General features: G+C 42.1%; 1 protein-coding gene across 1 annotated transcript in view; it reads left to right on the forward strand.

The window, feature by feature from the left end:
* MYO16 (myosin XVI) overlaps positions 1-12,892 on the forward strand; it is a 611,926-nt gene that overhangs the window by 456,986 nt on the left and 142,048 nt on the right. The window contains exons 24-25 of the mRNA XM_047874837.1: positions 5,887-5,962; positions 11,064-11,239. Of these exons, the coding sequence (XP_047730793.1) occupies positions 5,887-5,962; positions 11,064-11,239 (252 nt within the window). The remainder of the gene's footprint in view (positions 1-5,886; positions 5,963-11,063; positions 11,240-12,892) is intronic.

Here is a 12,892-nt window from a genome sequence, read left to right on the forward strand (position 1 = left end):
AGGGAGGACGAGGGGCACAGGAGACCAGAGCACCTCTCTGCCCAGCAGTGACAGAGACGAGAGTGCCCTCCTCTTCTTTGTCAGAGATGGTTGAATGGGGAGCCTGACTTCTCCCGCGTGGCAGCAACAAGGCTGTTGAGTGGCATGAGAGGAAGCCAGCTGAAACAGAAGGTTAAGCTAGGGACTTTGACGCCCTGCTCTGGACACGTGCCCGGACATCTACGTAGGATCTCTGCAAGGACAGAGAAGAACTCAGCAGCACAGTCAGCCAACAGGCTCTACTCGTTTACAGAACATTTACGACGATGAGAGCAGCATATGCCTGCTTTTTAAGTTCCAACAGAACACGTATCAAGAAAGACCACACGCAGGGTCGTAAATAAAAAAATAAAGACGTTCTGGGGCGCCTGGGTGGCGCAGTCGATTAAGCGTCCGACTTCAGCCAGGTCACGATCTCGCGGTCCGGGAGTTCGAGCCCCGCGTCGGGCTCTGGGCTGATGGCTCAGAGCCTGGAGCCTGTTTCCGATTCTGTGTCTCCCTCTCTCTCTGCCCCTCCCCCGTTCATGCTCTGTCTCTCTCTGTCCCAAAAATAAATAAACGTTGGAAAAAAAATTAAAAATAAAAAGAAGTTCAGAAAGAATGGAATTATATAGAGTGGGTTTACCTCCCACGACAGAACCAAACTAAAAAACCAATACCAGAAAGATGCCACGAGAATTTCCAAATACTTGGAAGCCAAACAGTGCCCTTCTGTATAATCCATGGATCAAAAAGGAAGTCTCCAGGTAATGGAAAAAAATGTGCTGAACTGAATGAAAATGAAAATATGGACTACGTACCGACTGTGTGAGACACGGCAGGAACATTGCCAAGAAGAAAATTTATATCACTAAATGCACATGTGAGAGAAGAGGAAAGTCTTAGTGATCTAAGCTCCTACCTCAAGAACCTGGAGAAGTGAGAGCAAAGTAAACCCAAAGCAAGCAAAGAGAAGGCAGTAACAAGACCAGGGATCAATGAAATTGAAACAAGTTAAAGGAAATCAATGAAACAAAGAGCTGGTTGTTTGAAGATAACCAAAATAATGGCAAGCCTGTAGAAAGAATGACAGAAAAAGGAGAAAAGACACAAGCTGCAATGTATCAGAAATGTCACCACACACCCTGCAGACATCAGAAAGATCAGAAGGGATACGACACCCAACTGTCACAAACGACTTAGATGAAATGGACCAATTTCTCAAAAAACACAAACCACCTCAGTTGACCCAATGCAAGAGATCACTGAATGTCCCCATAAGCATCAAGGAAATGGATTTGTAATTTAAATCTTCCCCAAAGGAAAGTTCGAATCCCTGGTGGTTTCACAGGAGAATTCTACCAAACGTTTAAAGGAAAATTAACAGTAACTACACAGTCTTATCTAGAAAATAGAAGAGAGAGCACTTCTAAGTTCATCTTATGAAGCTAGTAGTGCCCAGTACTAAACCCAGACAAAGACAGTACACACAACCACACTCACACCCACACAGACACAGGAAACTGAAGACCAGTATCCCTCATGAACACATATGCAAAAAGACTATTATTATTAACAACTGCAATGTAACAACGTATGAAAAGAATGATCCACTGTGAATAATTTGTTTCTTTTTCTGGAGATGCAAAGCTGGTCTGATATTTGAAATCGGTCAAGATAACCCACCATGTTAATAGGCTAAACAAGAGAAGAGTCACATGATCATATCAATTTGATGCAGAAAAAGCATTTGGCAATTCAGCATTCATTCATGATAAAAACACTCAGAAAATAGGGATAGAGGACACACAAACTCAATTTGATAAAGAGCATCTACGAATATCCTACAGTTAACATAGTATTTGATGGTGAAAAGCTGAGTGTTTTGCTCACAGGATCAGAAAGAAGTTGAGGGACGCCCATTCTCGCCACTGTTATTAAACACAATGCTGGAAGTCCTAGCAAGTGCAGTAAGGCAAGAAATGAAAGAAAAGGCAGATATATTGGAAAGGAAGAAATAACTCTGTCCCTCTTTATAGATGATGTGATTGTCTGTGTATGAAATCCCAAGGAATCTACTAAAAAAGGAAAAAAGCCTCATAGAACCGATAAGTGAGTTCAGCAAGGTCACAGGATACAACATAAACACCAAATAATCAATTGTACTTTTATATTCTAATAAAGAGCAGTGAAATTAAAAATACAATAACATTTACAATCGCTCATTAAAAAATGTGAAGAGGTATAAATCTAACAAAGCATGCAGACGATATGTTTGCTGAAACCCACAAAACACTGATGAAAGAACCCAGAGAGCTGCATAGAAGGAGGCGCATCATGTTTACGGCTTAGAAGACAGTATGGGCAGTAGTCTTACATAGTAACATACATAGTATGTAAGTTACATAGTAACTTACATAGTAGTCAACATAGTAACCCTTCTCCCCAAATCGCAACCCAGGTTTAATGCAATGCCGATCAAAATCATAGCAAAAATTTGTCCAGGCATAGAGATAGAGATAAGCAGTGTTTTTCTGAAGTTTATACAGAATGGTGACTAAATTAGAATAGGTTACACAATTTTTATAAAGAATAATTGGGGAAGAATTCATCCATTTAATTTAGTGTCTTATAAAACTTCAGTAATCAAGACAGTGGTGGGGGGATTGACACACAGATCAATGGAACAGAGTAAAGGGCCCAGAAGCAGACTCATACCAACATGTTCAACAGATTTGGGGGAGGTAAGTGTGCCATAAATGGGCAGCACGTGGGATCTGTGCGCTGAGGTAAATGTCCTGCATTAATGTCATTGCATTAATGCCACTACCCTGGTTGTGATAGCTCTGCAAGATGTCACCATTGGAGGAAACTGGGTGAGAGGTCTACAGGATCTGTCTGTTTTATTTCTTACAACCGCATGGGGATCTGCAAGTATCTCAAAATTAAAACTTAAGTCAGAAATATTTTAAGCTGTTGGTAGCAGGTTATATATGGACGTAATAAATGGGCACGAGTGGGTATCATTTATTTAGATTTTCAGATTGCCTTTGACAAAGCCAATACTAAATGTCACTGACGTAAAGAAATTGTCATGGTTAAGAGACCAAATTTGGAATCTGGTTGTATTTTATTGTTGAGATTAAAAAAAAAATTAAACCCTCACCTATGTGTTTGTTGGGTGTGTATACTTCTTGGATCCATCCACTGAAAACTAGAAACATTGAGTCCCCCCCAATAATGTGCTGCTAATCACCTCCAGGGTTCAGGAGGGAGTCTCATTTGATTTTCTCCTCAAGTACGCAAGGGCTTCTTGAGGAAGTATTTCGTTCCAGATTTGGGACCCAGAAAAAAATATTGTTTAGAACGATGTGTTAACACTCCAGTAATGCCAATTTTACGTCACATGTTCTCAGTCATTTGCATTATTATATTCTGATGATAAAGGAATATGCTGTTGTGGGAAGTGTCTAATACTTGTGTTGAGCTGTACACGGAAACCCTGTCCATATGGTGGTCAACCAACCCTAGTCAGACGCTCTCAGACTTGGAGTGCCCTTCAGAGTATTATTTCATACACGAAGAAAGACCCTGAGAGTGACATCGTCACAAAATAATTAGCACAAAGTAATTCAAGATTTGCTTATGTTACACAAAGTATGAAGTTGTGCTAAACCCCATGCTTCCTACGAGCATCAGACTGCCCTCGATGAGCATTTACTTGTACTTGGATGTGTGTACTAGATGTTGTTTTCCAGGGAACTTGACCAACTAGAGTCTCCCAACTGAGAAGTTTTGAACTTTAGTTTTAACAGGAGGCCTTTAGCTTTTTCTCCATGTATCCACGTCCTGGGGCCATTTGTGAAAACTTTCCAGAGCACATGATCTTGTGAAAATGAAAGACTCAACAGCACAATCTTGAATGAAATGGACAGCACAACGTTTTGCTATAGTTGGTCATAATATAACACAACCTTTTTGTTCATTTCACCAAATATTTACTAAATGTGCCCCATGCTGGATCGTAGGGTAGTTCTATTTTTAACTTAAAATTTTTTTTTAATATTTATTTTTGAGAGAGACATAGACAGAGAGACAGAGCGTGAGCGGGGCAGGGGCAGAGAGAGACACAGAATCTGAAGCAGGCTCCAGGCTCTGAGCTGTCAGCACAGAGCCTGACGTGGGGCTTGAACTCATGAACCATGAGAGCATGACCTGAACTTAATCAACTGAGCCACCCAGGCACCCTTATCTTTAACTTTTTGAGGAGCTTCCAGACTGTTTTCCAGAGTGACTGCATCTGTTTGCATTCCCACCAACGATGCAAAAGAGATCCTCTTTCTCTGTATCCTTGCCAACATCTGTTGTTGCCTGAGTTGTTAATTTTAGCCATTCTCACAGGTGTGAGGTCGTACCTTATCATAGTTTTGATTTGTATTTCCCTGATGGTCCGTGATGTTGAGCATCTTTTCACGTGTCTGTTGGCCATCTGGATGTCTTCTTTGGAAAAATGTCTATTCATGTCTTCTGCCCATTTGTTAACTGAATTGTTTATTATTTGGATGTTGAGTTTGAAAAATTATTTATACATTTTGGATACTAACCCCTTATCAGATATATCATTTGAAAATATCTTCTCAAATCTTGCCATTTGCAATGACATGGATGGAGCTAGAGCGTATTATGCTAAGTGAAATAGATCAGTCAGAGAAAGACAAATATCCTATGATTTCACTCATCTGTGGAATTTAAGAAACAAAACAGATGAACGTAGGGGGAGGAAGAGAAAAAAAAGAGAGGGAGGCAAACCATAAGAAACTATTAACTGTAGAGAACAAACCGAAGGTTGCTGGAGGGAAGGTGGGTGGGGGATGGGCTAGATGGGGGATGGGCACCAAGGAGGGCACCTGTTGGGTGAGCACTGGGTGTCGTATGGAAGTGATGAATCACTGATGAATTGATGAATCACTTCTACTCCGGAAACCGATACTACACTGTATGTTAACTAATGTGAATTTAAATAAAAACTTGAAACAAAAACAAATGAATAAATGTGCCCAATCGACAGGGCATTTTGCTAAGTATGGGGGGCAGACAGAGCTGAACAGTCTGTAGTAACTACCCTCAAGGTACGGCAGGAATTTTACTGCAGGATGTAGAAATGGCCATTTCAAAACAAGGCCAGAACAGGAGCAAAAACAGCAAGGAATGTTGTTAAAGAAAATCAGGTAATCTAGTGGGGGGGGGGGAGGGTCCGTGTTTATATGTTTAATTCAGAATCATTACGTTTTCTTCATTTTTTTAAGAGACTTTATTTTTGAATAATGTCTACATCCAACATGGGGCTCGAACCCACAATCCAGAGATCTAGAGTCTCGTGCTCTACTGACCTGGCCAGCCAGGTGCCCCATGTTTTCTTGATTTTAAAGACTTCAGATTAAGTGTTTAAATGATCCCAAATGACCTTTTCAATAAAGAGACCATTGAATTTATCAAACCGAAATCACTCCTCCTTCCCCAGGCATGGTGGAGTCCTCCTTCCTGGTTTAGTGAGTTTTCTGAGTAGGGTAGGGTCCTCGAGAATAAAGGGGGCCTGCATGAATGGGAGCCACCACCATGTTCTCTTGAACTCGCAGTCAGAAGGGGGAGTTGGAAAATTAGAGCAGGAGGGGTGTCCCTTTTTTCAGGTGCAGAAAGACGGCACCTGGATGGGAGCTTTGAACTTGTGTGTAACGTGAACTTGAAGACCTGACACGCCTCTCTAATGAATAATTGAAAACATCCTCTGAGTCAAATTATTCTTTAAAGGAAATTATTTTGGTGGCCATGTTTAAACATTAGTAACTATGCCATTTTCTTTTATTATAGGTAACGTATGAAATTGTCGGAGCAATTGAAAAAAATAAAGACTCCCTTTCACAGAATCTTCTATTTGTAATGAAAAGTAAGTTTTCCCCCTATGGTTAAAATGCCACACATTCTTTATTTCTCCGTCTCTCCGTCTCTGAACATTGTCCTTGGTAATATGCCACCAGCTACAGAATAATTGAAATATCTCTTACATCCTAAAGCCCAGAATATTAAAGAATGGATCTTGCCACACTGGACATTGGCTACAATTTAATTTGGAGTCTAGTAGAAACCATAATTTAACGAAGCTTTTAGCAGATAGAAATATAAAATACCTTTACCACTCTAGCGATATGAATATAAAAAAGCTCTTTTGTGACGACTAATGAAGACGAATACAGCTTCCAAAATTATTTAGGCCACAGCAGGGTGAATTCCATTACTTAAGATGACTCTGGAGCACACCTAAGGGTGGTATTTTATTCTTACGTACTTTCAGTTATAAAGAATTAAAGCCCACGGAGCAGAGGGAGTGTACGAATTTATATACACACACATACGTGCGTGGATGCATGTATCAGTGCAAATTTATAGGCCCCATCTACTCAGTGAATCTTAGCCCTTTAGGCGCATGTATCTGTTTCTACACAACATGTAAGTTACTATATGGCATTTACATGTGGTGTGTTTGTGTGTACCAGTATGTATCTTCTGCCTCCTCTAGCAATTCTTTTCTTATTAGCAGTTCTGCAGGGCTTCTCATTTTCCAAACAACCTGTTCAGTGGATCAAAATATATCATCTTTTGTGCTGTAAGTTGCTCTAAATTAACGGAGTCCCTGATAGCGATAGACCTTCATGAGATAGTTAAGTGCCTCCGAGCTGGAAACAAGACATCCGTGTCACCGCTGGTTTGAGGCACATACTTACCTCCAATCAAGCAGAGCAGATGCACAATGTAGTTTTTCACAGGGAATTACTCTGCTTGTCTCTCAGACCTTTGCTTACCGAGCTCTCCTGAAACAGAGACCGGTGGGGAAGGCGTGAGATTGGAAGAGTATCATGTAGAAAGAAAGAATTGAAATAGGTGACCCTACTAATTATCATTGCAAATATATTCCTTCTAGTTTTTAATGATGTCAACTTCCATTTGGAGTCATATAAATAAATGACCTTTCAAGTCATATATTTTTTGAAGATCTAATCTATAGCGTGTTTTTTGAAGTCGGTGCCGTGCCTTCTTTATTTTTGTATTTCAGGCAATAGAATATATATTTTGAAAGAGAATGTGGCGGTTAGTGATATCAAATTATTTTTATTTTTTTTAACATTTATTTATTATTGAGGGACAGACACTGAGCATGAGCAGGGAAGGGGCAGAGAGAGGGGGAGACACAAGAATGCGAAGCAGGCTTCAGGCTCTGAGCGATCAGCACAGAGCCCCACAGGGGGCTCAAACTCACAAACTGTGAGATCATGACCTGAGCTGAAGTCGGAGGCTCAACTGACTGAGCCCCCCAGGCGCCCCTGGCGGCTAGTGATATTGTGATTATCTGCTTATCTTCACACTGTCCCTGTATTTTGAAGTCATTCTGTTGTGTACACTTGCTAATAAGCTCCAAGAAAAAGGAAGTGAGTCTTGTTTTATTCCAAATGCCTTCAGCTGCAGGTACATCTGAACAAGAGGATGAAATTTACAGTGTCTTGTTATAGGCAAATGGGAGATGTTTTCTATAAAGGACAAGAGAATAAACACTTTAGGCTTTGCAAGCTGTAGGTCTCTGTTGCAACTACTCAACTCTGCTGTTATAATGAGGGAGCAGGTGTAGACAGCACAATTGGACAGGTCTGCGTTCCAGTAAAACTTTGTTTACAGAAATAGGCCACGAGCCAGATTTGACCCACAGGCCATGATTGCTCACCTATTCTATCATGTAAACAAAAGAGGCATGGTTATGATAGTATTTTATTAATCTGTAAAATGTTTTGATGTCGTAAATAATTGTTAAAAGCAAGTGTAATTTATAGATACTGTTGTTTTTTTTTTTTTATTTTCGAGTACCTTGCAAGGTACTTTGTTTGTAGTATCTAATTCAGTCTTCATATTATCAAAAAGCTCACACATTGGGAAGGTGGTAGGGTCTGTTGCAGCATCTGAACAAATATACCTTTGTTTGTGTGATACCTGGTCAACAGCTATTGTGTCTTTTACCTCTGAGCGTCTCCGCAAACCTGCTCATAAACGGCACACCAAAGTTAGCTTATCCCGATTTGCTGGCAGGAAGACACTCGATGTGATAATGTCTGTAGACGCCTGCAGGGGATGCTTCCCAGTCCAACATAAACTGGTGACGTTGAAACGATTTCAAGTTTAAAATTACAAAATTAGTACCAAGAACACCCAAATGCCCTTCCCCAGATGTACTTTCCTCTCTTCATTTCTCTTCCTCTACCTTCTGCCATCTTCCCACCCTGTCTTCTACTCCCCCGTCCCTTCCCTCTGTGTGCCTGTGCATGTGTGTGTGCGTGTGTGTGTGCGTGTGCGTGTGCATGTGCGTGTGCATGTATTTTCTGAACCATTTGAGAGTAAGCCGCAGGCATCTTTCTGCCGACACACCTTGGTATGCATCCTGAGATCAAGGACGGTATCTTACAAAACATCAATACTATCAGAGTTCTGAACCTTGACACGATCCTAACGTCTAACCCCCAGTTCCTATCTCTGTGCCGCTTACCCCCGCCATGTCTTTCATAATGATTTCCCCCCAGTTCAAGGCCAATCACTGCACTGAGTGCCATTTCCCTCCTGTCTTCTTTCATCGGGGACATTTTCTCTGCTTTTCTTCTTCTTTCGTGACTAACATTTAAAACCTAAAGGCCAGTTATTTTGAAGGCTGTCCCTCAATCTGGATTTATTTGCAGTTTCCTCACGTGGGTGTCAAGCCCGTCCCTGCTCGGTGGGAACCCCACAGAGGTGCTGGCGGGTCCTCAGCCCCTCCTGTTTGGAGAACACAGTGACAGTCTGAGACCCTACTGGTGGCACGGCCTTGTTAAGGGGGCATCCTTCCGGCTTCCGTAATTGAAAGCTGCTGTTTCACTCTGTAGTTGATAAGGAGCTTGTGAGGGAGGTGAGGCAAGGAAATATTGTCAGACCGTCATCCGCTGGCTGGGGTGCAGGAATGATTCTTGCCTAAATCAATGATGCCTCTTATGGTCGCGCTATTGTGATTTTCTGCTCCCCCCACCAATTTTCCCATCAATAGTAACATTCACCTGTACGATCTCCCCTTTGTCATTCATTGATGAATTAGACTGCTATCAGTATGGACTCATGGATTCTTTTTCATTCAATGAATCACAGTCTATGACTATCTTTATTTTGATGCTAAAATTCTCAAGACATGGCCAGTGAGAATCCCCTCAAGCCAGCCCCTACGTTCTTTTTCAGGTTCTCGTGATCTTTATTAGCACTGTCTTATAGTCCTGCCTTCCAAAATGTTCTGGGATCATCTTCTACGCCTCAGAATCAGCTGTGTGCCTGACACGCTTAGGTTTATCATAGACGAGAATGGTTTTAAGGAACACTGAGGGCTGGGGGCTTGTGAGCTCATTGCTACTGGATTGTCCTTGCTTTTAGGCCCCTTCTGAACTAGACAATTAAAGATATACAGGTAACAGACAGAGATGCAGCCCTATATTAAAAATCATGAATTTTGGGGTGCCTGGGTGACTCAGTCGGTTGAGCGTCCGACTTTGGCTCAGGTCATGATCTCACGGCTGGTGAGTTTGAGCCCCGCATCGGGCCCTGTGCTGACAGCTCAGAGCCTGGAGCCTGCTTCGGATTCTGTGTCTCCCTCTCTCTCTCCCCCTAATGCACTCACATTCTGTCTCTGTCTCTCTCAAAAATAAATAAACATTTTTTAAAAAATTTTTAACAATCATGAATTTATCCTGAGAGCTCTAATTTTCATCCAGTACCACAGAGCCCCTTTTTGCTTCCTGCATTCCATAATTGTTTCTCCCTCCTCTCTGACACTTCTCCCTGGTTCCCTGTTTGTTTATTAATGTAGTGACTTTCCTTTGTACGAATTGCCACTAAGTATGTTAGCCTGAGCAAGTAGAATAATCTGGATGTGGAAAAGTTAGGAACACTGCTTTGCCACTGGCCACTGCTCGCTAGCTGATAGGTAAGCAGGATCCCAAATGATATGCACATTATTTCACCCTTTAATCCTGTATAATCCTCAAGGTGGGTATGTGATGGTCACTTTGTAGAAAAGGAAACTGAAGCGTGAGGATTGTCTACATACAGACATAGGGGACATGAGAAACGTGCCTTTTAGATTTCCAATTGCCGCATACAGTTTTCACTGTGCTATTCCAATTTGTAGCCAGAATGTATTAGAATTTGTATAACGTAACATCTGAAATATATCAGCGTTTTACATGTATAGCTTAACTGGATCAGAAAAAAGAGGGCATTTCTTTCCCCTGACACCTGGTACAACCAAATGAGACAGGGTCTCCCACAGGTGTTTAAATACCACCTGGAGACGAGTTACATCCGAGGAAGTGTGTTTCTGGGGATGGGGAGCAGCTGGCCGAAGCCACAGGTCTTCAGGTCTTGGCCAAGGGCACCGAAGGCCCGGAGACCCTAGAAGGTGAGGTGTGGCTCCCACGGCTACGAGAGCAGCGAGTGTGGCTCAGAGAACCAAGGGCCAGGTGCTCAAGTACAGGACAGGAGACCCGGGTTTAAGACTTCTGGCCAAGGGCAAGAGGAAGATCAGAATTCATCAAGTGTTACGATGAATGGTGGGGAAAACAAAATAGGGGCAAAGGGGAAGACAGACGCCCTCAGTGACATCTTGCACTCGGAAAGTTGTAGTGGCAGCAGCACTGGGGTGTTTACTGCTCATGTAAATGCTGATTTGGGGGCCCCTGGGGGGCTCAGTCGGTTGGGCGTCCGGCTTTGGCTCAGGTCATGATCTCACCGTCCGTGAGTTCGAGCCCCGCATGGGTCTCTGTGCTGACAGCTCAGAGCCTGGAGCCTGCTTTGGATTCTGTGTCTCCCTCTCTCTGCGCCCCTCCCCCACTCACGCTCTGTCTCTCTCTGTCTCAAAAACAAACGTTAACAATTTTTTTTTAAAAAATACTGATTTTAATGCCACTCATGATATGCTCTTATGTATTTCCTAGCCAGTGAAAATGTCGTGATCAATCACTTGTTCCAGTCGAAACTGTCACAGACAGGATCCCTCGTATCTTCCTATCCTTCTTTTAAGTTCAGAGGACATAAATGTGCCCTGCTCAGTAAGAAGATGACGGCTTCTTCAGTTATTGGAGAAAACAGGAATTATCTAGAACTTAGTAAGGTAGGAGTTCCAATGATTCTTTTTTGGTTGTTTTGAAGTTTGCCCAGTACGTTTACTTCTTTTTTTTTTTAATGCAGTCTTGAAAACTGATGGAAATAAATCATTTGATTTTTAAAATGAAAGACAGGTTGCCTGCCTGACATAGAACCAGCAGACAGGGGAAACATGATGGGAGAGTCCAGCAGAGGGAAAGTTCGATAGCAAATAGAGCGTTAGTAATTTTATTGGTTGTCTCTGCAACATCCTGTTTATGCCTCGTCTCTGTGACTGTCCCTCTGATGAATGGGGAGTGACTGCAGCAACGTTAGCCTTCCGGGGAAGAAACTTAGCTACCTTATTCTGTTGACATTAATCACTGCTGAGGCTTCAGGTCTCCAAACAGTACATTGTGGTTTCTCTTACAGACCTTGTGTATTTCTCAGGTGCTAGAATGTTTGTAGACTTTGTAGATTTCAAACGTACTTTCTTATCACCCTCACTTCCAGTGTGGACTTGTCCTCCACACGTGCAGTTACACTCACAACATAAAGGTTCTGACTGTTTGTACCATGGAAGTAAAAATTCAGCAGGGGTGTTTCAAACGGATAGGAAACAGGTAGGAAATGTGGCAACTTTAAGGACTCAGTGCCTGACGGTAGCCTGGTTTGTTTTGCTTGTCTCCATCAAAACTGCAGAGAGGGGAAATCTGTTTGGGAAGCTGTCCAGGACAATCGGTTTTAGAAATTCGGTTGTTGTAGGTTGTTAGAATGCATTTTAGCTTACCAATTAAAATGAAAGCATAATTAGAATCAGCTCTATTTTAGAAGATTGGCAAGATGTATATAACGTATTAGAAATAAGTGTGTGTGTGTGTGTGTGTGTGTGTGTGTGTGTGTGTGTTTAGCCAGTGGACCCTACAATTAGAGATCCTCTGATATAGTCATTTCTGCCCTGTGTGATCACAGGAATTCAATCTCACTGCACACAAAATGGCATTTTTTACATAAAAAAGACAAAGGGTTACTCTTTGTAAGGAAGATCTCTACTCCTAAGGGTTTCACTGAACCTTCTGGCCCTTCCTTCCTCAATCATGCTGGAAATCGAGAGCAAGAAATCACCACCCACCTCTACACTGTAATTTTTAACCTTAATTATTAAACATTACCAGGCATAGATGCCATTAGTCTTTTCCCTAAAGGACTGCAAAATGAAGATAATTCACAGTGGTTCCTCCACCCAGAAAGGGAAATTGAGCGTTCAGTTTCAAGGGATGGAGATTTATTTATTACAATTCTTCCTTAAGTGTTCCATTCCTCACTTCCCTTCATACTGGCTGCATCTCTGCACGGCCAGCCCTGTGACTGGCAGCGTAGGGCTCTACCACTGTTTAACTGAGCATCACACTTGGCTTTGTGTTTGGAGAAAACCGGTTGATTTTGGACCAATTGCTTCCTTTTACATTCCCTTGTCAGTTACAATGGGTCATTCCAGCCTGACAGTTCATGTCAACGGGAAGAAATCAGCTGCTGTCATGGTAGCAATAGCACCACATTGACAAGAGTCTTTTATCAGGCTCTCTTCTCCTACCAAGACCTTTTTATTGTAACATAAATGATTTGGGATCTATAGATACGTTGGTCTGAGTCTGCGTGATTTTGTGAAATGCAAATGGTA

This window comes from Prionailurus viverrinus, chromosome A1 (genome assembly GCF_022837055.1).
Source record: "Prionailurus viverrinus isolate Anna chromosome A1, UM_Priviv_1.0, whole genome shotgun sequence".
Classification (NCBI taxonomy): domain Eukaryota; kingdom Metazoa; phylum Chordata; class Mammalia; order Carnivora; family Felidae; genus Prionailurus; species Prionailurus viverrinus.